This window comes from Tricharina praecox (genome assembly GCF_024521635.1).
Source record: "Tricharina praecox strain CBS 144465 chromosome Unknown BZA05scaffold_10, whole genome shotgun sequence".
Classification (NCBI taxonomy): Eukaryota; Fungi; Ascomycota; class Pezizomycetes; order Pezizales; family Pyronemataceae; genus Tricharina; species Tricharina praecox.
The window spans coordinates 595,395-620,956 of record NW_026250412.1 but is presented as its reverse complement, the minus strand read 5'-3'; the positions used below and the strand labels follow the sequence as shown (position 1 = coordinate 620,956).

The 25,562-nt window shown below is 55.8% G+C and overlaps 8 protein-coding genes across 8 annotated transcripts; 4 read left to right on the top strand and 4 right to left on the bottom strand.

Annotated features, from left to right (window-relative positions):
* Positions 1-105: 105 nt before the first annotated feature.
* BZA05DRAFT_444474 (KptA family-domain-containing protein) lies at positions 106-1,182 on the top strand (the record flags this gene model as incomplete). Its single annotated transcript, XM_051486916.1, has 1 exon — positions 106-1,182. One exon carries the CDS (start codon positions 106-108, stop codon positions 1,180-1,182), a length of 1,077 nt encoding a protein of 358 aa, XP_051340056.1.
* On the bottom strand, positions 1,016-3,990 carry BZA05DRAFT_396163 (citrate synthase-like protein). Its single transcript, XM_051483505.1, has 5 exons — positions 3,790-3,990; positions 3,406-3,610; positions 3,198-3,346; positions 1,688-3,142; positions 1,016-1,633 (listed from the first exon to the last, which is right to left on the bottom strand). Exons 2-5 carry the CDS (start codon positions 3,593-3,595, stop codon positions 1,451-1,453), a joined length of 1,977 nt encoding a protein of 658 aa, XP_051340055.1. The 5' UTR covers positions 3,596-3,610; positions 3,790-3,990; the 3' UTR covers positions 1,016-1,450.
* Positions 3,991-5,367: 1,377 nt separating this feature from the next.
* BZA05DRAFT_30200 (uncharacterized protein) lies at positions 5,368-5,811 on the top strand. The gene has a single exon (XM_051480323.1). The coding sequence runs from the start codon at positions 5,445-5,447 to the stop codon at positions 5,694-5,696; it is 252 nt and encodes an 83-aa protein (XP_051340054.1). The 5' UTR covers positions 5,368-5,444; the 3' UTR covers positions 5,697-5,811.
* On the top strand, positions 5,812-8,155 carry BZA05DRAFT_30203 (uncharacterized protein). Its single transcript, XM_051480324.1, has 5 exons — positions 5,812-6,364; positions 6,760-7,223; positions 7,273-7,567; positions 7,621-7,801; positions 7,854-8,155. Exons 1-5 carry the CDS (start codon positions 5,927-5,929, stop codon positions 7,925-7,927), a joined length of 1,452 nt encoding a protein of 483 aa, XP_051340053.1. The 5' UTR covers positions 5,812-5,926; the 3' UTR covers positions 7,928-8,155.
* Positions 8,156-8,838: 683 nt separating this feature from the next.
* BZA05DRAFT_30162 (S-glutathione dehydrogenase) lies at positions 8,839-10,460 on the bottom strand. The gene is made up of 4 exons (XM_051480320.1): positions 10,059-10,460; positions 9,811-9,991; positions 9,373-9,753; positions 8,839-9,279 (listed from the first exon to the last, which is right to left on the bottom strand). The coding sequence occupies exons 1-4, from the start codon at positions 10,337-10,339 to the stop codon at positions 9,055-9,057; spliced, it is 1,068 nt and encodes a 355-aa protein (XP_051340052.1). The 5' UTR covers positions 10,340-10,460; the 3' UTR covers positions 8,839-9,054.
* A 785-nt stretch (positions 10,461-11,245) lies between these two features.
* BZA05DRAFT_30182 (Yippee/Mis18) lies at positions 11,246-12,329 on the bottom strand. The gene is made up of 3 exons (XM_051480322.1): positions 12,063-12,329; positions 11,531-11,755; positions 11,246-11,468 (listed from the first exon to the last, which is right to left on the bottom strand). The coding sequence occupies exons 1-3, from the start codon at positions 12,159-12,161 to the stop codon at positions 11,451-11,453; spliced, it is 342 nt and encodes a 113-aa protein (XP_051340051.1). The 5' UTR covers positions 12,162-12,329; the 3' UTR covers positions 11,246-11,450.
* BZA05DRAFT_30164 (uncharacterized protein) lies at positions 12,236-12,864 on the top strand. The gene has a single exon (XM_051480321.1). The coding sequence runs from the start codon at positions 12,498-12,500 to the stop codon at positions 12,813-12,815; it is 318 nt and encodes a 105-aa protein (XP_051340050.1). The 5' UTR covers positions 12,236-12,497; the 3' UTR covers positions 12,816-12,864.
* A 1,330-nt stretch (positions 12,865-14,194) lies between these two features.
* Positions 14,195-16,749, bottom strand: BZA05DRAFT_396150 (VRR-NUC domain-containing protein). Its single transcript, XM_051483504.1, has 4 exons — positions 16,341-16,749; positions 15,892-16,274; positions 14,448-15,821; positions 14,195-14,379 (listed from the first exon to the last, which is right to left on the bottom strand). The coding sequence occupies exons 1-4, from the start codon at positions 16,721-16,723 to the stop codon at positions 14,252-14,254; spliced, it is 2,268 nt and encodes a 755-aa protein (XP_051340049.1). The 5' UTR covers positions 16,724-16,749; the 3' UTR covers positions 14,195-14,251.
* Positions 16,750-25,562: the final 8,813 nt, after the last annotated feature.

The window sequence follows — 25,562 nt, the reverse complement described above, 5'->3', positions numbered from 1 at the left end:
CCCCTCACCCACCACTTCCACTTCCGCACGCACAAACTCCACACACCCCAACCCCACCACCACCACCACCACCACCACCACCACCACCCTCCACCCACCCACACAATGTCCACCCCGCCCACCGCCCCCGACGACCTCCCCTCCCATCCCAACCCCAAACCGCGCGCCACCCGCACCCGCCGTCCCCGCGGCCCCACCACCCAGTCCGCCGACGTCCTTCTCTCCAAAGCACTAAGCTACACGCTCCGTCACGGGGCGGCACGGGAAGGCCTGCCATTACGCGCGGACGGCTACGCCTCGGTCCCGTCGCTCCTCGCGCTGTCCAAGTTCCGCAAGCTGGACCTGACATTCCCACTGCTGCAACAGGTGGTGGAGGGGAACGATAAACAGCGGTACGCTTTACTTCACGAACCTACTTCTTCAGGGGGCTCGGGGGGCGCGGGGGAGGGGGGCGCAAAGGAGGAGGAAGGGGAGGGATGGTTTATCCGCGCGAACCAAGGGCACTCTTTACCCTTGAGCAGCGAGGCGCTCTCGCTCACTCCCCTGCTGGGCGCGGACCTGCCGGAGACGCTGGTCCACGGCAGCTTCTACGCCTTCCTGCCCGCGATACTTTCCAGCGGCGGGCTGGCACGGCAACGGAGGACGCATGTGCACCTTACCACGCCCTCCTCGCTCACCTCCCTAGAATCTGGCAGTGCAGTCTCCGGCATGCGTAAAGACGCAGAAGTCGTCTTCCACATCGACGCGCGGGCGGCGAGGGATAGGGGCGGGCTGAAGTTTTGGAGGAGCGCCAATGGCGTGCTCCTGACGGAGGGGGATGAAGCGGGTAGGTTGAGCATGGAGTTTGTTAGCAGGGTTGAGGATCGGAAGGGCGAGCTGCTCTGGAAGGATGGGAAGTTGCTGAAGGAGCTGCCGGAGGGGAGGAGGGTGCCGAGGGGGAAGGAACATGTTGTGAGCGGCGGGAGGGGGAGGGGTGGGAGAGGTGGTGGGAAGGGGGGTGATAGGAGGAAGGAGGAGGGGGCGGAAGGGGAGAGCGGGGTGGAAGAGCTCAAGACTGATACAACGGGTGTAGAGGGCGGAAGGGGTGGCAAGAAGGGTGGGAAGGGGAGGAGGAAGGGGAAGGCACCCGAGACAACGGAGGACAGGATGGGGGATCTGAAGATTGATGCTGGAGATGTCTAGATAGCAGCATCCTACACACAAAAGGCGTTGGGCACTTGCTTTTACGGATGCATGATATTTGACATTCATCACTCAAAGTTGGATACAACAGCGTCAATCATTCACTACCACCCCCCATATCCACATAGTCATCATCCACCATCCTTTTGAGTAGAAACAGCCAGAAACGAAAAACAGCGCCCCACCAACCATCCCCAACCCAGATTACAAACAGTAAAAAAGCCTCTCAAAGAAAGAAAAAGATTTATCCCGCTCTATACCCAGGTGTCTAAATGGTAACCTCGACACGACCCTCGTTACCAGGCGCGTTACCCTGGAGGTTGGGCAGGAGGTAGGTGATGTCGTCCCAAGGATGTCTGTAGAGACCGGTACGCAGCCTCTTCTGGTCGAGGTAGTGGGCAATGAGACCGATCGAACGTCCGAGGACGAACAGACCGTTCAGCACACCGTTCTGGTTCAATGTTAGCTTCGTGGCCCAGTACTAGGGTGTCCGTCACACGCTTACCTTGAGGTATTCCTCGGCTTCCTCCGGAGAGAAGGCACCGCAGTTGCGGATCAGGTCGACGAAGCACACGGCGATACATCCATCAACGTTGAGGATCAGGTTGTCCTTCTTGCTGGTGGTGACCGTCTCGACGGCCAATGCGTAGTCGAGGAGCTTGTGAGTAGGGAAGTGCTTGATGACGTACTCCCGGACCAGCTCGACACGGAGATCGGGGTTGTTGCGCGACTTGACCTTGTGGCCGATACCGGGAATGAGCTTGTTCTGCTTGCGCATGGTGTCAACAAAGTCTCGGGGGCTGAGGCCCTTGTCGAAGGCACCAGTGAACTCGGCGGCAGCGCCGTCCAAAGCTCCTCCGAATCGCTCACCGATGGTCAACAGGCCGGAAACCAGCGACGAGACCAAGTCCTTTCCAGCTCTGGTGGTGATGATGGTGTTCATGGCACCGGACACGGCGGGGCCGTGGTCGGCAGTCAACATCAGAACCATCTCCAGGAACTTGGAGGCGTATGCGGGTAGACGACGACGGAACCACAGAAGAGACATCACACCGCCGATACCGATGTCCTCCCTGAAGACATCCGAGATGGGCATACCGGCGTAGAGAAGCTCCTGACCACGGTCGTCCGAGATGGTCGAGATGAAGGCAGCAGGCTTGCGGATGAGTCCGAGCTCCTGGGCCCACGAGTAGTCGATCGGGATCTTTGGGGGAGTGGGCTCCGCCTTGGGCACGATCGTACCGTCGGCAACCAACTTGTCGTAGACGACCTTGAGCGCCTCGGGGAACTCCTCGAAAGTCTCGGGAACGTGGAAGCCAGCGTCACGCATGGCCTGGTTCTTGGCACCGGCGGTCTCGAGCTGAGAGTTGGCGAAGGAACCGGCGTGGCCGAACTGGACCTCGGTCGTCAACATGGAAGCCACGGTTCCGATGGCCCAGGCGACGATGGGCTTCTTGATGGTTCCGTTCTTGACGGCCTCGATCACACGGTACTCCTCGACACCTCCGACCTCTCCGAGCAGGACGAGGATCTTGCACGCGGGATCGGCCTCGTATCGGAGCAAGTGGTCGATGAAGGTGGTACCGGGGTACCGATCACCTCCGATGGCAACACCCTCGGAGACACCGTCGGTCACCGCGGCGATGATGTTGTTCAACTCGTTACTCATACCACCGGACTTCGAGACGTAACCGACCGATCCGGGGCGGTAGAGCTTCGAGGCGACGATGTTGTCCATCATACCGCCGGTGTTTCCAATCTTGAAGCATCCGGGCTTGATGCCTCCGACGGTGGCGGGACCGATGATGGTGATTCCCTTCTTCTGGGCAATGTGCAGGATCTCACGGGCACGACGCTCGGGCACACCCTCGGCGATGATGGCGATGGTCTTGATCTGGGGCTTGTTCATCAACTCCAACGTGCTGCTGTAGACGGAACGAGAACTGGCGAAGTTGACAACCTGGAGAACATCAGCGGGCCGAACGGAGCAATACTACACGCAGGGCAGGACTCACCGTGTCGACTTCAGGGTGCTTCTCGCAAGCCTTGTCGACCTCCTGGTAGACTGGGAGCAGAGTCTCCGAGGTTCCCCAGTACATCTTGGATACGAACTGACCACCGAAGGGGTAGATGATGGCCGCCACACTGGGAGTCGAACGCTTGCCTACATCTTGCATCAGAGCCGATCCAGACACACACACAGAGCTCGAATGTGGAACGTACAGATGAAGTCAAAGTCCAACATTCCCTGCGAAGCCTTGGGCTGCAGTCCGTAGACGAAAGCTCTGGTCTTGGGGTGGAAGAGCGTGTGCTCCGGGGGAGGGGATCGTGGCCGCGAAGGAGCTGTGAAACGGCGGATGTTGTCATTGGCAGTGCCGGGCGCGGCGCCGGGAGGAGAAAGAGTAGCGGCCATGTCGTTGGAAGAGTTCTGGGTCCAGCGTCAGCTCGTGCACTCTGAGTTATAGCTCCACGGCTCGGAAACGGGCAATTGAGGCACAGGCGGTTGTGAGGGTTCGATGGAATCGATTCCAAGTGGAATATCGCACTTTCACGGTACCCCGCCATCGGAAGGAAAGAAGCAAAAGCGACACCAACAACACAACTCACCAATTCAATGCTAACACAGGGTATATATCCGCAGAGGAACGAGAAGAAGGGGTCTATGCCACGATCCGTGTTAGCACGATGAAGTGATGATGAAAGATTGATGTTCTTGATGGGCAATTGGGTGTTTTGCACGCAGATGAACACGCAGAGTGCGGGAGGGACAGTGGGAGAGCTATACCTGTCTTTGGGGGGGGGTTGGTTTGTGGGGGAGAGTGAATGAGGAGACAGAGAGGAGGAGGAGGAGCAGGAGGGAGGTGGGGAGGTGGGGAGGTGGGTTGAGGGGGAGGGAGGAACTTCGAAGGTCTCGAGAGGGAGATGGAGCGAGTTTGGGAGTTTGGAGGGAGAGAATAATTAATTCCCGTGTGAGGCGTGAGCTTCTTCTTTTTCTGACTACACTACTTGGTTCGTACGACTGGGCACTTCTGAATCGAAATCTCTTTTCAGACTCTTTCCGGAGGGGGGTGGAGGGGGGGTGGGGAGAACAGCCGTGGGGACGACAAAAAAGGCGGGCGTTCTGTTGGGCGGGAGGCAAGTGGGGGGGCTACCGTATTGCTGTCTGTCCCTCTCCCAACTGTCTGTCTGATCTGCTTCGCTTTGCTTGCTCTGTTCGATTCGATGCCTGCCGGGTTGAGGTGCTCTAGCTACTCTCACTAGCTGTGTGGAGGGTCGGGTCTGAAAGCAAGGGTTCCTAAGCGTCGAGACTTTTTTACTTTCTGGTGACACGACAACACCTTTTCGACGTCGAAGCTGCCAATTGTTGGGCCACGACTCAATCGGGAATCATGCGGCTCGAATCCCGTGATTGGCGGGCAAGTCCTGAATCGGAACAGATGAAGAAAAAACGCTGCTTCTCGGCAAGAATGTCTCTGTCAGGGAAGCATCGAGCGATTGACTGATTGAAGCATTGATCGAGAGCGACCGTACTCGTTGTGTGTAGAAAGTATCGACTTCAGTTGGCGGGGCTGTTTGCGAAGCGTTGCCGACACAGGAACACACACCCGGCAACAGCAACAGCAACAGCAACAGCGGGGTGGTGCCTGCTGGCCTGCAGACAGCAAATCCGACAGAAAAGCCACACTTCCCCTCTAGCGTTGACGGGCGCCGTTCGATGTTCCAGTCCAAGTTCGAATTCCACAACGTTCCGCGAACAACAAAGTGCCGTAGAATAATACCTACCGTATACCGGTGTCTGGGCTGATTGTTTTGCCGCCTGCCCCCCATCCCCTGCTTTCTGCCCCTGCTGCCGGACACTTCGAACCCCTTCCCTTCCCTTGCTCGAACTTGCTAAGAGCTCCGTTCCTGACTCTTCTCGACTTCCCAACACATGGCGGGATCCCGACTCCGATCCTCTCCAAAGCAGCCCAACGATTTTATTGTTGATTTTTCGAGCGAAGCCAGCTTCCAAAAACTGATCGCAATCATGATCGCGGGAATATATGCAAGTGTGAGTGGGCGTTCAAGGTGTCTCGAAGGGAAGGTGGGTGCGGGGCATGGATTCGTTCTCCTTTTGCTTTTTTGCTGTCCGTGCTGCTGGTGCCGTGCGGGGATTCTCCTCCCACCACCCACCACCCACCAACCCACCAAAAAAAAATACTAACCCCTCCATTTTTTGCATTTTCGCCTAGGCTTTGTCGGGTGTGCAGGGTGGAGGTGAAATGCGGTGGTGGTGGTTGTGCTGGTTCTGGTGGTGCTGCTGGCTTTGGTGCTGGTGGTGGGTGAGCGATAGAGTACGGCAAAGTATTATCTCGAGCTTAGGTGGACAGCGGAGGCAGGCGGAGGTACAGTCGAGATCGAGGTGGAGGCGTCGTGTTGTGGTTTGCCGGCCGCTGTGGGTGGTGCTGGTGGTGCTGGTGCTGGGCTGCCTGCTCTCCTCCACCGAAAGTCGTCGTTGCCGCCCTCGAGAATAATCCGAGCTTTTCCCTCAACAACTCCCCTCCATCAACTACCACCCTCAACCTCATCCGACCCACCTCAACCACAACCCCCCCAATTCCATCAATTCCATCTCCTCCATCTTCCTCTCCCTCCTCCTCAATCATCCCCTCCTCCTCGATTCTCCCCCTCCCCTCCCCTCCCCTCCACAGTTGCTCCCGAATCCCTCTCTCTTCGCTCCACTAAGAAAACTCAATTCGCTTCAATGGCTGCCAAATCGATCCACGAGGCCGACGGAAAGGCCATCCTCTCCTACCACCTCACTCGTTCTGCCGTGATTGCTCCCTCGACCCTCCCTCCTCCACCCCACAATGCTCCCCCGAAGCTCGCCTCCATCACCTTCCCCGCAGATGCTTCGCCCGCCGCTATCCTCGACGGTGCTGAGCAGATGTACCCGTGGTTGTTGGAGCCCGGTGCCAGGTTCGTCGCGAAGCCCGACCAGCTGATCAAGAGGCGTGGTAAGGCCGGTCTGCTCGCCCTGAACAAGGAGTGGCCCGAGGCGAAAGCCTGGATCCAGGAGAGGGCCGGGAAGGAGATTCAGGTCGAGTCGGTGAAGGGTTACCTGCGGACGTTCTTGGTTGAGCCGTTCTGCCCCCACAAGCCCGAGGAGGAGTACTACATCAACATCCACTCCATGAGAGAGGTGAGTGCTGCGCTGCGTGTTCCGTTCGAGCTTGTCCCTTGGTCCCACCCCACTCCATCCCCCCATCTGCGTTGTTTCGAAGAAGCGTTCCTGTCGTCCATGGTCGTTCGTGTGGTCCTGTAGCGGGGAGCCGAACGAGATTTATTACCTATACGGCTCGGTCGAACGGAGATCACGGCTACAGTGCTCCCCGACCCCCGACCCCCCAAACCCATAGGGAGAAAATCTTCACACCTGCCCTGTCATCATTATACTCTTGCCCTTTGTGTTCCCCCCCCCCCCCCCCCCCCCGGTTCCACTTTGCATTCATTTGTATTGCGTCATGCACGTGGCTCTGCAGGGCCCATATCTTTGGTCTATCTGGTTGCATCTTGCTAACTCTTGTACGATCTTAGGGTGACTACATCCTGTTCACTCACGAAGGAGGTGTTGATGTTGGTGATGTCGATGCGAAGGCCGAGAAGCTTTTGATTCCCGTCGATTTATCCGAGTACCCTTCCAACGAGACCATCGCCAAGTCCCTGTTGGGCAAGGTCCCCGAGGGTGTGCACAACGTCCTGGTTGACTTCATCACAAGACTGTATGCCGTCTACGTCGACTGTCAATTCACATACCTTGAGATCAACCCGTTGGTTGTGATTCCCAACGAGGACAAGACTTCGGCGGAGGTCCACTTCCTCGATCTTGCCGCCAAGATCGACCAGACCGCCGAGTTTGAGTGCGGTGCCAAATGGGCCATCGCACGGGGCCCTGCTGCTCTCGGCATGAGGCCCTCTACCGAAGCCAAGACCTCGATCGATGCCGGTCCTCCGTTGGAGTTCCCTGCGCCTTTCGGACGTGAGATGACCAAGGAGGAAGCGTGAGTTACACCCTTGACTTGCCGGTGGACCGTTTACTGATGATCGTAGTTACATCGCCTCTCTCGATGCGAAGACTGGTGCCTCGCTCAAGTTGACCGTCTTGAACCCCGTCGGACGTGTGTGGACTCTGGTTGCTGGTGGTGGTGCCTCCGTGGTGTACGCCGACGCCATCGCCTCGGCCGGCTTTGCTGGCGAGTTGGCCAACTACGGAGAGTACTCTGGTGCTCCCAGCGAGAGCCAGACGTACCTGTACGCACGGACAGTTCTCGACCTGATGCTCCGCGCCGATAAGCACCCCGAAGGCCGCATCCTCTTCATCGGAGGTGGTATTGCCAACTTCACCGTATGCTCCCCATTCATCTCAAGTTGAAGACCCTGTCACTGATTGTGGAATAGAACGTCGCCTCCACCTTCAAGGGTGTCATACGCGCCCTGCGAGAATTCGCTCCCGTCCTGATCGAGCACAACGTCCAGATCTGGGTCCGTCGTGCTGGTCCCAACTACCAGGAGGGTCTCAAGAACATCAAGTCTGCCGGTCAGGAGCTGAAGTTGAACATCAAGGTCTACGGTCCTGAGTGTAAGCCATCCAACCCCCCGTACTCCCAACATGAACTAACACCGATCCCTAGGCCACGTCTCTGGTATCGTCCCCATGGCACTCCTGGGCAAGAACCCCAGTGGAGTCCAGGAGTACTCGGGTTGAGCCAGCTAGCCTCGACTTGACTTGACTTTTCTTCTATTTTCCTTTCCCTTTTTTCTTTCTTTCTTTTCTAAAATAAAAGTTCACGATAACTAGGGTTTGGGGATGGGATGATGCGGTGTTAACTTCCTTGTTCTCAATACTTTTAGAATTGTGTGCTGTGTGGCTATGTGTCTATGGGTTTAATTTACACGGGGGGGCGGGGTGGGGAGGGGGGATTTTTCTGGTTCCGTTTTCTTTTCTTTTCTTGTCTCTAGGGGGTTAAGGGGACGGGGGCGGGGGGAGAGAGGGGAGAGTGTAAATTCGAGGGGAATTTACTGTGATACTGATACTGCTACTTGTGAATCGTGCATGGCGGTGAACTGCTGGTGTGGTGTGCGGTGATGCGAAGCGGATTAGCAAGGCGGGCGGGTAGGACATGTGGTGGCACTCGGGGGGCTGCTGTCTGCGCGGGTTGGGGCTTACTCGACTACTGAGTGTAGGCGCACTTAACGAGGAGCGATAGAGCTCAACTACTCTCCTCGGTCATTGAGTGCAGCCTCACCCTGAAGACCACATTCTACTCTACATCACTTGCCAATGCCCATTGGGATTCAACAATGACGGGAGGGACACGTAGTGGCACTCGGGACTTGGGAGCTCTACTGTCTGCTGGGGTTGGAGCTTGACGAGGAGCAATAGAGAAGCGAGGAGCGATAGAGCTTAACTACTCTAGATACTCGGCCATTGAGTGCAGACGCACCCGGGAGCCCTGCTGTCTACCCGGGTTGGGGCTTGACGAGGAGTGATAGCGCTTACGGGGAGCGATAGAGCTTAACTACCTGGTGCTCGGCTATTAAGTTCGGGTGCACCCTGAAGGCCCCATTCTGGATCTCTTCACAAGTTCCCATTGAGATTCACCAATCGAGTGATCACTCGTGTGACCGGGATTCCAAGGCGATACTCTATCTATCCAGAGTGGGTATAAGATGTAGCGGCCGGGCATCACCAGCATCATACTCTACATACCACCATCCCGCTTCTGGGTCCTCGTCATGGTCACTCGCCTCCCCGCGCGCCTACAGATACTACATCCCCAATACGGCCAATGTTCGCCGTGATCAGATACTTCATATCTCATTACTTATAAACTACTCCCCCGCCCGAAAAATAACCTTCTGTGCCCCCGCCCTCTCAAAGATCTCATACCCCTCGACCGCTTTTGTAAGCGGCATAACCTTCTCGGCCATGAACCCGAAGAGATGACTGCGCCTCTCCAGCACCGCCAGCGCATCACCGAACACGCTGCGCACCGGACACCGCCCGAACTGCAGCTTGAGGTTTTTCGCGTACGCTTCTGCGCCTGAGATCGGGATCTGTCTTTATCAGCCTTCAGTCTTGGGGGCGGGGGTGTCGGGGGGAGCGGGGGGCGGGGGGCGGGGAGGGGAAGGGGAAGAAGGGGTAAGAACCTCGGCGTTATGTACCCCCACGCTGGTGACGGCGCCGAACGGCCTCACAACCTCATACGCGAGCCTGAGGGCCGGCGCGAGCCCGACCACCTCCATAACCACGTCCGCGCCGCGGCCGGCAGTGACCTCGCGGATGCGCCTGAGCAGGCCCGGCATGTCCTCGGCGAAGTTGAGGGGTTCGGCGCCGAGGCCGCGCGCGAGCTCGAGGCGGCTGGGGACGCTGTCGATGGCGAAGAGGTGCGCGGGGGAGTATTCTAGTGCTGCAACTATTGCGCAGAGACCGACCGGGCCGCAGCCGATTACTACTGCTACGCTCGTGCGCTGCTGGGGCGGGGGGAGGGAGGTGAAGGCCGTGCGCGCGGCGAAGAAGCCAGTTGGGAACTAGGCGGTTAGTTAGCGGATGAGGCGGGGGGAGGGGGAGGGGGAGGGGCGTCGTACGATGTCCGCCATCAGCACGGCGATCTCCTCGGGAAGCGACGAGGGCCGCACAAACAGTGTGCCGTCTGCGAGCGGGACGCGGACGTACTCTGCCTGAGCGCCGTCGAGCAGCGGGCAGCCGAAGAGAAGGACCTTTTCGCAGCGGGAGGATTCGCCGTTCTTGCAGTAGAAGCAATCCATGCTTCCCCGTGCACCCCCTCATCAGCCCCGTGTCCCCGTGTCCCCCGAGGCGGACAGCGAAAACCTACCAAGAAACCGTAAACGGCGCAACGACCTGATCGCCTAGTTTGAAGCTCTTCACCTCGGCGCCGACCTGCACCACCTCGCCGGTAAACTCGTGGCCCATGATGAAGCCGGGCTCGCTCTTTTGGTGGCCGCGGTAGACGTGCAGCTCGCTGCCGCACAGCGCCGTGAGCGAGACCTTGACGATGGCGTCGGTCGGGTGCTGGAGCGTCGGGATGGGTCGGTCCTCCACGGCGACGTGCCCCGGCCCGTGGAAGATCACCGCTTTCATCGTTTGCGAGGCCATGCTTTGTTTTTGCCCGTGAGATCTGCGATGGGAGAGGTCGAGCTCGAGGGAGATGGAGATGGAGGAGAGGAGCTACCTGTGTATTATACTTATTAGTGACAGATATCCAGCTCGATGTTACCCATATATAGCGACGAAGCCGAACCCCGACTGCGGGGGTGGGGTGGCCATCTCCGCGTCACGTCGGCTATGGTAGTCGCTATGGTAGTCAATCAGCCAGGCAGGCACACATCACCCTCCGCATGGCCCAGGCCGCGGTAAGTCCGATGTCGCTCCTCACACGGCAGTATGCCATATGTAACTCCTCAGCACAATCACCAAACCCCGCTCGCCATGTCCGTTCCCAAACACTTCAACACGAAGGGAACGGAAGGGGGGAAACCGAACTGCCGGCTAAACACGGCAACTGGACTGAACTGGATGCGAAATGACAATCGATGAGTAAAAGCTCTTTATACACATCTTTTCCGTTTTTGCCCATCTATACGTTATAACAAGCGCAAGCTCACCATGGGCCCGAAAACTCTCCCTTCTCTCGGTGGGAATCATGCATGAAATCTAGCTTGGGTGCCATTCCCTCCCGAACGACAGCCAGACATGTGACAGAGAGTAAAACAACAAGAGGAATTGGTTTGAAAAGAAGAATGGACAGTGAGGAGAGTAGTGAGAGGGAAGGAGAAAGAAGGGAAAAAACAGAGTAAATCAACCCAAAAGGAATGAAAATAAAGTAAAAAGCCCATAATACTCAACTCTCTGTGTGTATACAGACTATCACAAAGTCCATACCAAAGAGTGAGTCTATCAAGCCTAACAAAACACCGCAAAACACCGTTTCCAGCAAGAAATGCACAAAGGAGATAATACCGTCGTTAAGAGAACCGTCCCAACCTTCAAACCGCTTCAAGTACACCCCCTCCCTCCTTCCCTCCCCCCCCCTCCACCTCCGGGCAAACACGCAACAAATCACGAATAAAGTGCAGTGACAAGCAAAAGTTGTCTCAGCAAAGTCGTAGGAGCTAGGGAATCATAGGAACAGTATTTGACTGCCGAGTCGCATCGTATCGTGTCTAGAGGTCTCCGGCAGAACGTAACGCGCAAGCTATTGCGCTCTTTACTGATCCTTTTTAAACTTGAAGCAGAAGTCAGTCTTGGGGAAAACCACAACCCAAGCACAAGCCCGAGACCACCTACCTGGACCAGCAGTTCCGCCTCAAGGATGAACTTGTTCTCCTTGTACTGCTCCTGCGGCTCATAGGCCTTGTCGTATTTCCAGCCGACGATGGTATCGCACTGTCGACAGCTGATGTCGCGCACCACATGGCGGCCCGTCGTCATTGTCCGTTCGTCGGGCGAGTCTTCGACCACGTTGACCACGTTCGAAAAGAGATACGCCTTTCCATGTTGACCTCTGAAATTCTGCAATGGCCCAAAAGCTACCGGTCAGTCCTTGTTCCGATAGCGATTAAACGACGAATAAGAACTCTTGGGCCGCGTATGGGAAATAAGCATGGGTGGAGGGGGAAGCGATAGAGCAGATGGATAGCGAGCTGCTGGCACTAGGTAGTTGTCTATCGCGCACGTTGGGGCCCACACACGTGCATGTAGCACAGGAAGGAGGGGCTGACTGCGTGAAGCAGGAAGTCGCAGGAACAGGCAGGCAGGCAGGCAGGAACGTAGTTGCAGCGGGGGGAGGGGAGGAGGGGACCGGCGGCGCGAAACTCACCCGGCTGATGATGTCCTCATGATTTGAGAGATGCGTTTTGCATGACTTGCACATGTAGATGCGCGAAGAGCTGAGGTAGACGTTGTACGAGAGGCCCATTTCGGGTTCTTTCTTTGCTTGTTCGCCTTTTGATCTATTGCTTTGCTTGTTCTTCGGTGGCCGATGTTGGGCGAAGCTGGCCGAGCTCTGGTACTAGCTGAGGAACGTGTTTGTGGCTCGGGCTATCGGGATGGGGTACGAGGTTGCTTGCTTCCGTGTGACGACAGCGACGACGACGGCGATGAGAGCAGTGCGGGCGACGACGACGGCGACGGAAGATGTTTGCGAGAGCTTTACGGGAGTGACGTCGGGTTTCGCGTAGAAGGGCTCGCGGCGAGGGGTACGGTGAGGAGTGGTTGGGAGTGGGTGTATTCAAAGCTTTGAAGAGCTTCAAAGATGAGGGTAGCAGCGGGGAGGAGGAGGATGAGGAGGGGGGCTCTGCTGACTACTTGCTTCGCAGGAAGCTCCACACTTGAGTCCTTTAGTCTGAGACAGCTGAGGCCGCTTATGATTGCCAGGCGGGATGTGTTCCGAGCAGGGTGTTGGGGGTGGGGGGGAGGGCCGATTGGGGAGCGAGAAGAACGAGTGGGAGGAGAGAAGGAAGATGGAGAAACCGTCCTCCGGTTAGATACGACGCGGATGTTTTCGATGCATTTATTGCCGTTCTTGTTATTATGGCTGGGTTTTTGCTATAGACAAGATCTGAGCTGCTGAGCGACGGTTCGTTGTGGCGGGCGTGGCGCGTAGAGCATGTGCATGGAGGGGACATGTGACGTGTAGAGCAGCCCACGAGACAAAGCCGAGTTGTTTTGAGTGTCCGGATGTAGGGAAGCACGGCCACCAGGCTTCACATAAAGCTCGGAAGTTGCCAGCATGCACGAGGATTTCTTGTACGCATACTCAACGCCTTCCTTTCTCCTCAGGATCCTGCCGCTTCACTCATACTGGTATAGGTGATTCGATGGGCAACATGATCCAAACTCTGTCGCTGTCACCCCCACCAAAAGATCAAAGCAAAGGCCTGAAAAGAAAAGAAAACAACCCGTGCATCGACAAAGGCCTGAGTAGCTCAGGTTCCCTCCTTGCAGCAGCCCGCTCACAATCTCGGATCAAGCAGAATATGAAACCCAAAGTTGTGCTCACCAGTGGCCGTCATGTTGTGGTGCACAGGCTGTTGGATTATCGGATACCTACCATATGACAGCACTGTCCGGCGCAGATCACTGGCCGAGACACTCGCCTTCGCCTCCACCCGTGTTTGAAGCGGGGGGCGAACTTGCAGCGGCCTGAAACAATCGTCAGCCGCTGGAACTTCATCTGCCCATTAGTCGGTGAAGTTACGGTACGGCTGGCATGTACTAGTAGAGTCAAAGCTGATACCATAGGTACGGTATATACGGTAGGAATTCTGCCACCCTCATTCCCAAACTGCCTATCGCAGAAGGCAGTCGGAATCCGATATGAACATCGAGCAGAATCCCTTAGCTACCCCATGGCAAGAATAGAGCCTCCGGCCTCCGTGTAGATATCGCATCGGGTTGTTGGCATCATCCGGCGTCGATACGGTGGGAATGAGGGAGGGAGAAGAGTGCAATTTGCAACTGAGCTCGAGACGGAGCTTACCTAAGCCAAGTCACTCCCTCCCCCACCTCCCACCCTCCAACCTCTCTTCCCCACGGAATTCCTCAGTGCTGAATTGCCGATATTTCATCTACATATTCCCGACGGATGAAGAAAGCCCAAGTCCGGAAGTCGATACGGAAGTCACAAGACCAAAAAAAAGCACCGGAACTGGAATGGCAAGACATCATCGTGCAGCGTGACGCCTCTAGCATAGCGAAGTCACCCGCATTGATCCGCTTATGATATGTTTATCTTCATACATAGAGTACATATCACGGCATTCTTCCCTGCCATCACGGCTACATATGATGCGATTCCTGTTAATGCATACCCGGTTGCCTTGATGCAGCACCGTTCGTGACAGTGGACTACAGTACATACAATACAGCCCCACCCCCGGATGACTAAGCGGATCCCGAGTTCATGGCGGCAAAACCGGGTCCTGCACATGCTCTCATCACTCGGAGTACTTTGGAGTCATAAGCCATTTATATTCGTTCCTCCGGATTACTAGCTAGTCAAATGGGCTAATCCGCCTGACTTTCGTTCTTCCTCTTGGACCTCGCAGCGCAAAGCTCCACCGCTACCCCCGCACTGCTCAAAACATGAATCCAAAGTCTCTGCGTATCACTCAACCGATCATTCTCCGACTTGACTGTACCATCGCGAGCTAGTTAGCTATCAAAAGGGTGTGTGTTCGATGGATGTGGGTGGATCACGTACCTTCGGAGAACAAAACCTCCTTCACGGGATCATCGCCCTCTCCATATCTCCACAGGAACAGATCCGGCATGCCGCCGCCGCGCTGTCGATACTCCTGACAGAGCACCTTGCAGACGGTGGCGAGTGCATCGGGCGGGAAGCACTCAACAATCTCCTCCAGGTCCTCGATGGAATAGCTCCAATTCAGCCCGACGACGCACGGCTGCCGTTCTTGATTGTTCTCCCACACCTCTTTGACTATCCGCCGCGCACCGCCGTTCGCGATCTCGGCCAGCCGGTGGTTGATCTCCGATGCTCGAACGGGATAGAACGCGTCGGTGAAGAGATCGAGCGGACACGTCTGGAACTCGGTCTCGAAGACGTTGGGCAGGTATAGGAATAACATGTCGTAGAAGAGGTAGGCAAAGAGCGTTCTCACTATGCCGCCCTCGCAGTGATAGCCCTTCCACCCCTCGGAGCGGTAGACGGAGAGACACATTTCCTCGACGCTGCACTCAGCCAACCCATCTTCGGGATCGCGCCACAGGGTTTTCCGGCCGAGCTCCGGCTCGTTGAGGCGTTCGCCAAAGATTGTGCGATCGCTCGGCTTGCGTAGCCTTGCATGGCCGAAATCATGCTGCATACGCTTGGGAACGCGCAGCTTGTGCTCCAGCTTCAAAATGCGTTTCTGCAAGTCGTAGTGGAAGATTAAGTGTGTTTGGGGGTCCTGCAGGCCGGCCTCGCAGGTGGAAAGCGCCGCCTTCCGCCACTTCTTGATCCGTGCTTCCTTGGGAGCTTTGCTGTCGCCGTCGAGATCGCTCATGTAGTTCTCTTCGATCAGGGCTTTGCGCTGGTACCAGACGCCCCGGCGTGCGGGCTGAAAGAACTTTTGCGATAGTAGTGCGCTGAGCACCGAGTGCTCGCGCTCGTATAGCTTGAACCGCCCAAGAACGTACACGCCTTTGTGCGCGATGCGCGTGTATACCCACCCGGCGTTGAAGCGACGGAGGTACACGCGCTCCAGGGCTTCGTCGTGTTCGGCAGCGAGAGTACTCTCCGCCTCTGCCGCGACAAGTTGCTCCCAGATCGGATATGTAGCTTCGAAGATTTCATGGACTCGCTGCAGACCTTCTTCTCCTGGGGCACCAGGGGTTACTAGGATCTCGTCTACCTCGGACTGCAGTTTGATTGAGGCTTCGAAATCTAGTAGGGCCTGGCGCGTGGGGAATATGTTGGATGTGCGCGAAACGATGTAGTGGGGGAAGTTGCGCTTCATCGTGCGCGATAGGATGACGGTTGTGAGCGACTTCTCCGTCCACTCGGTGGACCGGTAGAAGACCAGGTGCACACGGTTGAAGAGGACCGTCACCGCCGACGACAGACGGATGCAAGGACCTTTTTCTCTCGCGGTACGTATGAGCAAACAGAGAAGCCAATCAGGAGTAAGCAAGCAAGTAACTCGCACCGGTTCTCTCCAGTATCTTCTTCACGAAGTGTTCCTCGCGGTTGACATAATTCCCCTTCCCGTCGAACTGCAGCTTCAGCTGCCCGCCTCTCGCGCGAAGCCCTGCCTGCTCTCTCGACGCTTTCATCAACCCGGCAATGAGCTGCGGTTTGTTCGACCCGGTGACGGCGCATTTGGCATCCTTCGTCACGGCTTTCAGCTCTTCGACGAGCAACAGTCCCGCCGCGTCCTCGAGGGCAATATCCGCATCATCATTCGCAAACCCAACGTCCTTGCTCTGCAGGAGCGCACACGCAGCGCCCACGTCCGGTATATCCTTCGGGTACTGTAGCCTGCCGATACGGAACCACGCATCCGTCTTGCGCAGGAACAAACGCACATATCTGCCGCCCCTCTCAGCACATTCCAACAGCCCCACCCCCACCCCCCGCCACATGAAAGCTGCTCACAGATGTTGCGCCGCATACGGCAACGACCGGTACTTGACGAAGACCTCCAGCTCGTCCTCGGAGAAGAGATATGCTTCATCGGCTAGCACGGTATCCAGCGCGAGGACAAAGGCGTCGACATAGATCGAGCTCGTGTACGTGCCCGTTTCCGCGTCCACCTCGCGACCGCCCTCGTATTTCTGCACTGCCTCGGTGCGCTCGGGGGTCGCGAGCAGTGGCTCGGCCTCGTCTGCATCCGCATCCGCGTCTACCGTTTCTAGCTCGTCGAGCGGCGCCGACGGTGGTGATGGCGGTGGTGTGGAGCTATCGCTTCCCAACCCACCACCACCACCACCACCACCACCCGAGGTTCGCGCACGCTTCTTGGGCGGTCCGGTGGTCATCTGGTTTCGGCTGGATTGGCTCAGCGTTTCGAGGGTCATCGTGAACAGATTCGTGGATCGTGCGAGTGAGCGGGGAGTCGGGCGGTTCGGCAAGGGCGGGATGCGGGATGGGGGATACGCGACCGCGTAGATGACTCGGTGCGCTGAACTTGGCGTCATGTGATGACGTGGGGATTCTGGGGAGGGGAGGTTCGTGTGACGCACTGACGCCATGCGTGGTCAGCGGTCAGCGGTCAGCTAGAAAATCCATACATCGAGACTGGTAGGGGAACTGGAGGACGATCTCCAGAGTCCATATAGGTACTACGGGATACCATTTTTCACGAATACCTATCGTCCGTCTGCTGGATCGTTGGCCTGGCACACGGGACTCACTGGAAGACTTGTACCATAGAGCCATCAGCTCGGTGCTAGTTACATGCACAAACAATCATCCGCTCTCCTCAATAGCACAGGGGAAAAAAGCCACGAGCGTCCAAGAACCAAGCATCCAATTTGAGGCCATATATAGTACCGTAGTTATACACAACCGGGCCGCAAAAACCGGACGAACCTTAACGACTATGTAGAAGAATCTACCTTGCCGCATCGGCCGACTAGGATATATACGCTGCTGGTTGAAGCCATTCACCGAGATGGGGGGCGGGGGGAAGTGGGTATATGTAGGAAGTCTTTCCATCCCGAATCCAGGCCAATGCCATCCGCCGCCAAGTCGCCGACGGTCCGTTCGCACATATGTAGAGTACACATAGACGTCCGGCGATGGATATCTCGATTCTCCACCGAGCCGCCAACCCATTTTGGGGGGGGTTTTTTTTCGATCGGTCGGTCAGACTGCGGAGTATCTTAACTGCCACGTTCTTGCATCGGACCAAGTGATGTGAGGTGAGGTGAGGTGAGACCGACCGAGCGGGGAGGCGGGTGGTGATCATCTGCGCCGGCGCCGTATGTAGACGGTAGACCCCACATGAGAAGCGGATTATCGTTGCATGCACACCAGTATGATACATATTTGGACTACTCCCACCCTAGAGTCCACGAGTGCTGCTTGGGCAACAACGTGGTTAGTCGGTGAGACTGGCTTGAATTAGAGTATCCATTGTGATTTCCCCAGGACCGGACCGCTATGCACGAGTGACACTAGGTGACGGGAAATCAGGAGTAGGAGCTCCCTACATATGTAGATGGCGCAGTACCAGCCATGCTCCACCTCATCGCCGACCGGCGACGCCCGGGGACCGGAAGGTCCCGTTTAGGTTTTTGGTCCGTGCCAAGTTAGCAGTTAACATTTGTCCAGCAGTCTCAAGGCGGGTATGTACCAACTCCTGCCAAGTTCCGCCCGATCCACACCTTAGTCTCCGCATCCTACGGTAGTCTCCGCTTCAAGGGCGCGGCCCTGTGATGCACCGTCGAGCACTTATCGCGCTTGGCGTCTCGTTCTCTTCTCGAAGCGTCGGCTGCGTGACCGGGGGACGGGGGACGGGGGGAGGGGGGAGGGGGATGCATCAACGATTAGCCGCTAGCCTGTGGTAGACTGGTGGTTCGAATCCCGATCGAGGTGATGGCCGCTGCCGTCATCGTCGTCTTCGGAATGGACGTCTGGTACGTGTGTACTAGTATGTACCCACTCCAGCGCGGGAGTATAGTATGTAACTAGAACAGAAGCAATCTTTATGTGTGTATAAATGTGTGTGTGTACTGCGCACGTCTGGAGAATCGAGATGCACGGCTTGGTATGTATACATATACCTGTGTAATATGCATGGTATGTACATACAGTTGAGTCTTGGCCGTTGGGAGATGAGCTGACATGCAGAAGTTAGAACGGCGGTCGATTATCTGATTATGTACGACAAGCCCGCCCGCCAAGGACCGAGGGACCAGCGTTTGTCGTGCGCGCTTGATTGACGCACGTCTAGGAACATATAGCAGAAGCATGGAAGGCGGCGGCGGGGGGGGGGGATGATGCACATAGCGTGGAAATAAGGTTGGGCGAGTACAAAGAGAATCAGCACCGGTGTGTACTCTACCGTACACTTCGGTGTGGAGAAGGAGGAGGAGGAGGAGGAGGATGATGTAGATCGCAAGGTATTCCAGTCAGCGCAGCGCGGATAAGATCTTAACCCTCTTGGCCATCGTACTAGGTACTCTACTGTGGCGGTCCGGTTGTTTCTCGATTACTGCCCGTGCCCACACCGTAGTTGGAGTGAAGCGATTGAAGCCCATTCGTTGTTATGTCCGCCATGCATGAAGAACCGTCAACCGTGTCGGTACCATTCCCCGATTCGATCGCTGCATGTAGGTACTCTACACATGTAAGTATTTGTTCGAGAAGTCTCAGAGTCTCAGAGTCTCAGACAAAAGACGATGTGGTATTTCGGAGTCTAGACTCTTTCTCGTCCAAATGATAAATCTAGGCTCGTAGAGGAGTATCCAACCCTCTATCCTCTAGGTACACATGTATGATATGCATAAGTACCGGTAGTCGTGAGTGTCGTAGCATGGGTAGGGAGGTATGTACATACGGTAATCGTCCGTCCGTCCGACCGACCGACCGCAGTCTCTTGGCCAGACGTTGAACGGACTTGGAGCCGACTCTCAAGCTGTATATGCTGTAGGTGCACGATACGGGGGATATAGTACACGACGACTAATCAGCGTTTATATATACTAGTACATACCGTACCGTATAATGTAGGTAGGTTTTCCGCTAATCCGCCATTGTTCAGTCGGCGATGTCAATCCTCGCGAGTCGCAACCAACCAACCGGTTATCCAGACTCCAGCTTGGGGAAACATCTCTACTATAGGTACACTACATACCGTCTCCAGCAGTAATTGTAGGTAGCACTTTTATGCTTCCGCCACTCAGGCCGAGTCGAAAGTTCGAAACATCGAGAAGCCACCAGCCACCAGCCACCAGCCATGAGTCATAAGCCATCCTGAGCCATCGCGCTTAAGTCGCAAACCACGCACGCCCGTTATTTTTTTATACACCGGTCGACAGTCCACTACAGTACGGTACCTACCGTATACTACCGGTATATCGGATTCCAATTTCCACCTCACCCTGACTAGGTACCCTACGGTTTTGCACCTGACCGCACCGAATCCGTCGAAACAACCACATTCGCTGGTACATATATATGTGCGTACTCTAAACCGCTCAACCCTGATCTACCACTTACATACCACTTACATACCCACTACCTAGAGTACTCAAGTACTGGTTACCCCCAGGTCCCCTAGATCCCCCACCTGCCGAGAGCAGTGAGCACGGTACCTGTATGTACCTGTAGTAGAGTAGATACATACGCGAGGACTTTCTAAAAGTGGCAGCCTCTGCGTGTCTGCGTGACTGCGTCTGGGTGCGCGCAGTTGGATCTCCGGGGGGGGAGGGTTTGCCTGTATGTACCGTACCTGGGTAGGCAGCGGCGCAACTGCTGAGGATCGTACAGGTTTATTGCCCGTTCTTGCTAAGTACATACTATGTACCTATGCTGTTATGCAGGCCACCCCAGACGTTTAATCCCTCAGCTCAGTCAGTCAGTCAGTCAGTGGGTCGGGTTCGGAGTTAGAGGAGAGGTGAGGAGAGGTGAGGAGATGGAGGAGAGTAGAAGAGTTGAGTCGAGCTGAGTTGAGTCGAGTAGAGTAGACGGATGGAGGAGAGTACTGTACTGTACTCGGAGTGAGGTATGTAGTTGAGCCTTGAGGTTCTGCGTAGGCACATATCTAGGCGGCAGCAACAATGCAGACTCCAGAGCCCAACGCCGCACCTAAGGCTTCAGCCTCCAGCTCCAAATCGCAGGTACTACTACTACTACTAGTAGCCTAGTTAGTAGTTACCGCACATTAACGCCTCGATTCCCAGAGCGAAAACGAGAGCGTACCAAACTACCAGTACACACCTATGTCGAGTGATGCCGACTAAAACTGCGTTCGTCCCTGCAAGCTGGTGCTCCGGAGTTTAGCACCGACAATCCTGCGGCCTGGGGGGTTCGAACTGAAGTACCCAAGTATGAGGTAAGTAAGTAAGTACCGGATCCGACCGAACGTTTCGCTGGATTCACCTGGCACCATGAACAGTTGAACAGTTGAACGCTGCATCCCGGCAAACACCGGCAGCGCACTACCGCACAGTACGGAAGGTGGAAGGTGGTTTGTAGGGGAAATGCCTCAAGTCGGTAACATATCCTTATTAATTAACCAGATGTCCGAGTGTCCAGTGGGCACTGGACACTGGACACTGGAGAGCGCTACCTAGAGTACTCTACCTAGAGTAGAGTAGAGTATCCAGTCACGGCTCACAACTGAAGAGAGAGAGAAGAGAAGAAGAAGTCGAAACCACATTTGTGGCTTACTAGGGCTAGTTACACGTTGGTATGGTAGGTATGGCGAGAATGGTACTTCGGATGACGAGGTATGTAGGCATGGGGAAACCCAAGTGCCAAGGGCCAAGGCCAAGCCTCACGCCTTGTCCTGCCGACGGAAGTGGCGTTTTTTCAGATCGGAAGGTCCATAGGGCCACGAGCGGCGATTGGTTGTTTAACCCGTGTGTAACCTCCAGTAGTACTGTTTAGTTAGCCCCCCGCCCCCACTCCGAGCGAGGTTCCCATGTGGGGGTTACCGATGCGAGTGCGATCCAATGAAGATGCCTCGGCCCGGCGGACACGCGGGCAGGCATGATTACCTACTACCTGGCAAGCTTCGCGAAGTACCCGAGTATGTAAGTACCTCAGTACATACCGTACGCCGCTGTCTCAACACCTGTTGGGGTTGAAACCGAAGAGCTTCGCCTGCGCTTTCCCTGGGTGACGCGGACGCGGCATCACCTGCTGGAGCGGGACTGGGGCGCGGGCGAATGTCTCCCCATCCATCCATCCATCCATCCATCCATCCATCCAGCTCAAGTTGCTCAACACTCATTCCTTCAGCCGGCTTTCTATGTATGATTGTACATACTTCACCCGGACGCCGCCTGCCCTTACATACATACATCGGTACGTGTGGGTGGGTGGGTGCCCGCTGCACTGCACTGCCGCACCGCACGGAGGACGAAATGAAATGCCTCGCTAAGTACTCACGTATATACTCCAGGAGAGCTAGGACACGATCAGGCTTTGCCTCCGGAGGAGGAGTCGCAAGATGCACTCCCGAAATCTCATGACTGAGGATGTATGTATGTACGGGTATGTACGTGATATCGATCCGGTTCTCCTAAGCTCGGGCGTCCTTGTATGTAGATGTACATAGAGTATCTATGTAGCCGGAGCTGCCAGAGCTTGTGCAGCACCTATGGAATTCGGTTATCCATCTCGGGGGCAGAGCAGGTACTCTACTCCAGGTGTGGATACGTAGAGTATGTACACAGATAGTACATACAGTACCGTAGGTTGAGATAGATGTCTTCTCCTCTGCATAGTATGATGATAGTAGGTAGAGTAGGTACCGCCCGCCCGCCCCACTACGGTACTGGTATGTAGAGTAGTACTACCGGTACCAACAAGTGGGGCCAACCCTGTCTGCCTATTTTTTCTTTCTTTGCTTCTTTGTTTCTTTTTTTTCTTTCCGTTCGTTCGTTCCTTTCTTTTTTTCTTTTTTTTTCTTTCACCGCACGCACATTCTTCTCAATACGAGGTTTCCCCGGATCCTAGTTAAGGCCCGAATTGGAAGGGGGAGGGGGAGGGGGTGCTCGCCAAAAGGCTTGTTTTTATTCAGGCGCCGGTAGAATGCGAGGTCCGATATCCCCGAGGAATTGGGGGGAAGGGGGAGGGGGGTGGCAGTGCATGAGGAGGGGAGGGGAGGGGAGGGGGAGGGGACATGCCGGCAGGTGTTTTACGCGGGGGTGGGCGTGTGTGTGAGGGGGAGGGGAGGGGGTGCCATGTCTGTAGAGTAGTGATGCACAGCCAATGACTCTCCCGTGGAGCGTCCGATTCAAAGTTGATGGGTGTTTTGGAGGGGGGGTGGTGTTCGAACGATGTGGATGTGGATGGGGCTGCTGGCGATACTCGTTAGGGATGGGGGATGGATGGGTGTGGTTCCCTCTCCACGCTAGCCAGATGATGGAAGAAGCACTCTGGATGCTGGCGATCCGAAACATTGGATCCGAATCGCCAAGAATGCATGGTCAAAAAGCTTGGTTTGCTTGCTTGTTTGCGCGCGGCGCTCTGCTCGCAGGGCCCGCAGGGCGCTGGCTGCTCCCCGCGTCCAGCCTCCGATGAGTTGAGATCGTCATCTTTTCAGACCGCATCCATGGCAGCAATCGCCCCCCCCCCCCCCCCCCCAAAAAAAAAAAAAAGTTTTGGGTGACGAGTCCCCCCTCCCGCTTGTCACAAGAGCTCTGCAAATAACTCTACACCCACCCACCACGGCGTCGTAACGGATTCATCGCGTCTGGTCTGGTCTGCTCTTCCCAAACATCCCCCACCCACTCAGGGAGGAAGGTCGGATGTGTGTGGGTGGGAGGAGAACAGGTGCTTTTTCCTTTCTTTTTTCTTCCTTTCTTTTTTCTTCCTTTCTTTTTTCTTCCTTTCTTTTTCTTCTTCCTTTCCCCTCGAGCCCTGGTGTGTGGCACCATATGTATCGTTCTGCGCGATGACGACGACGCTTACTTGCCCGACTACAATCCCCTACAATCCTCGTCTATCGAGCAAACAATAGGTAGAGCCTTTCCCTTCTTTCTTTGCGCGCGCGACGATGGCACTGACACCCTCGCTCCCTCACCCTTCATCTCGGGCTCCCAAATCTAGCTTTCTCAAATCTCGCTCCGTGGGGCCTGTCAGGCTGCGCCGCTGCGGTATGGTATTCCGCTCAGTAGGTATATACCACGATTGATCATTACTTACCCACTACCCACTACCCAGTAGGGGGTTCGCTATGTAACTTGTATGTAAGTACTGAGCACTTACTTGGGTAGCCCGCGCTGAGACACCTCAGTCACGAGCCCCCCATTCCCCCTCCCCTTCGCCCCCCCATTCGTGCCCGAGTGACTGAGTCGAGCAGTGTCGATGTGCGGAATTGGATCGCGTGGTATGTAGCTACTACCTATGTGGGTCTGCCAATTGCCAAACAAGCCAATCGGTGGGTGATAAAAGGTTCCTCGGGGATTCCAGAATGTGGAATGTGGAATATTCCGTTATCTGGTGCGAGTACATATTCTGCATAGTATCTATGCAAGCAGTGTACAGACATACAGGTGCGCATGGGTATCTCACATGTCACCACGCCAGCTATGCATGGAGCATGTACCACTCTACTAGATAGTAGAGTAGGAGTTCTCCGTCTCGCAAATACATATATCCGGGCGAGGGGCGAGGGGGTCTGATGAATCGAACGGTACTACATACGGACTGCGCTGCGAGACTGTGGGCGAGATTGCTTCCCGAGACACCCCCGACGACGACGGCCTGGGAGGCTGGCAGCTGTTGGTTGGTTGGATGGATGGATGGTTGGGAGCTTGGGAGCTTGGCTGAAGGCAGTAAGCTGGCTGGCTCTGGTATGTACATACGGTACTGTGCCTATGCTACTTGGTGGTGGTGGTGGTGGTGGTGCAGGTGGCAATCTTTGAAAACGGTGGGCGGGCAGGGCAGGGGAATCCGCTCATCGTTAACATACATACCGTACGGTAGGTACGCATCGAGCGGGAGGCTTCCTTGTACTCTGGTATGCCTAGTACATACTTCCGCTTAGAAGGTGTGGGGGGAAGCTTGTATGTACCGTACTACCGACGTACCGTAGGCATCGGTAGGAAGAGTCCCGTCCTGAGTCCTGATGAACGGCGATGCGGTGTTGGGGCGTGGACCATGGAGGTGTGTAGCATATGTAAGTTGTGGGCAATTGCGTATTCGGGGCGGGTGATGGTGAAACGCTGCATGAGACTTGGGGACTGACTCGGGAGAAGCAAAGTAGAGTAGAGTACCCTACTACCGGTATGTACAGACACGACGAAGCCTTTCCTTCCTTAATCATCAGCACTTTTCTTTTCTTTCTTCTTCATGCAGAACTTCCAGTTCCTGTTCAAGCCAAAGATTATGTATGAATTCCTACCCAGAAAAGTCCATTGCGCGCAAAAACTCCGGTATTCACATAAGTAAGTCGAGAGGGAGCAAACACCGCATCCAAAGAGTGGGAGGCGATCTTTCCCCGACGGGGAGTTATGTTATGTATTGTGTATTGATTTGTCCTGCGTCCTTCTTCCTTCTTCGTAATTGTTCTGGGATTAGTTAGAGTAGCCGTGCACACACCTGGATAGGTACTTTCCACCTCGATCCGTCCACACCCGCAGACGCTTTTGGGAAGTGGGGAAGCTGGACTTAGCCGTGGTGTCTGAAGTGGGACTGTCCGACTCCGACTCAGACTGTGGGTGCGAATAGGTAATGCACGTTGGGTTGGCTGGTGCTGTGCAGTCACCACTGACCAGTGTAAGAGCCTCAGAGCTCACCCTCGTCCCCGTGGACGACGGACTGGTTCTACATACATACCGTACATACAAAGGTAATCGCGATCGTAAGAACTGGTCCACAGCATGTCCCCCGGCGTACTTACACGCCTATTCTTCGTGGAGGGTGTGGATGTATGCACGCAGATCGATGTTTGCTTCCCGTAAATTGGCGTGGGTGTCATTGTGACATGTCTGGCCGCCCCGCCAGCGTCACTTCCAGTTGGACCACCACCACCATCTCGCTCCGCCATCGATCTTTGAAGCAGCCTGTGGCCGACGATCGTAGACTCCCTCCCAGCTAGAGTAGAGTAGCGACCGCTCCTGACAGAAGTCTAGTAGGCACAGGAATGCCAACATCCGCCGTGTTCCAATGGTTCGTTAGGCATCGAAAAAGCTGTTG

Excerpts from the sequence above, each read along its gene's own strand:
- BZA05DRAFT_30162 (XM_051480320.1), bottom strand. The coding sequence starts at position 10,339 with ATGGCCTCGCAAACGATGAAAGCGGTGATCTTCCACGGGCCGGGGCAC. Across the intron at positions 9,754-9,810 it reads CCGTGCTGATGGCGGACATC|TTCCCAACTGGCTTCTTCGC; the intron begins GTACGACGCCCC and ends CTAACCGCCTAG. Across the intron at positions 9,280-9,372 it reads TGGGGGTACATAACGCCGAG|ATCCCGATCTCAGGCGCAGA; the intron begins GTTCTTACCCCT and ends TGATAAAGACAG.
- BZA05DRAFT_30200 (XM_051480323.1), top strand. The coding sequence starts at position 5,445 with ATGCGGTGGTGGTGGTTGTGCTGGTTCTGGTGGTGCTGCTGGCTTTGG.
- BZA05DRAFT_396150 (XM_051483504.1), bottom strand. The coding sequence starts at position 16,723 with ATGACCACCGGACCGCCCAAGAAGCGTGCGCGAACCTCGGGTGGTGGT. Across the intron at positions 16,275-16,340 it reads CCGTATGCGGCGCAACATCT|ATATGTGCGTTTGTTCCTGC; the intron begins GTGAGCAGCTTT and ends GAGGGGCGGCAG. Across the intron at positions 14,380-14,447 it reads GGAGGTTTTGTTCTCCGAAG|TCAAGTCGGAGAATGATCGG; the intron begins GTACGTGATCCA and ends GCGATGGTACAG.
- BZA05DRAFT_396163 (XM_051483505.1), bottom strand. The coding sequence starts at position 3,595 with ATGGCCGCTACTCTTTCTCCTCCCGGCGCCGCGCCCGGCACTGCCAAT. Across the intron at positions 3,347-3,405 it reads GTTGGACTTTGACTTCATCT|GCAAGCGTTCGACTCCCAGT; the intron begins GTACGTTCCACA and ends TGCAAGATGTAG. Across the intron at positions 3,143-3,197 it reads AGCACCCTGAAGTCGACACG|GTTGTCAACTTCGCCAGTTC; the intron begins GTGAGTCCTGCC and ends GATGTTCTCCAG.
- BZA05DRAFT_30182 (XM_051480322.1), bottom strand. The coding sequence starts at position 12,161 with ATGGGCCTCTCGTACAACGTCTACCTCAGCTCTTCGCGCATCTACATG. Across the intron at positions 11,756-12,062 it reads ATGAGGACATCATCAGCCGG|AATTTCAGAGGTCAACATGG; the intron begins GTGAGTTTCGCG and ends GGGCCATTGCAG.
- BZA05DRAFT_30203 (XM_051480324.1), top strand. The coding sequence starts at position 5,927 with ATGGCTGCCAAATCGATCCACGAGGCCGACGGAAAGGCCATCCTCTCC. Across the intron at positions 7,224-7,272 it reads GAGATGACCAAGGAGGAAGC|TTACATCGCCTCTCTCGATG; the intron begins GTGAGTTACACC and ends TGATGATCGTAG. Across the intron at positions 7,802-7,853 it reads CAAGGTCTACGGTCCTGAGT|GCCACGTCTCTGGTATCGTC; the intron begins GTAAGCCATCCA and ends ACCGATCCCTAG.
- BZA05DRAFT_30164 (XM_051480321.1), top strand. The coding sequence starts at position 12,498 with ATGAGGGTAGCAGCGGGGAGGAGGAGGATGAGGAGGGGGGCTCTGCTG.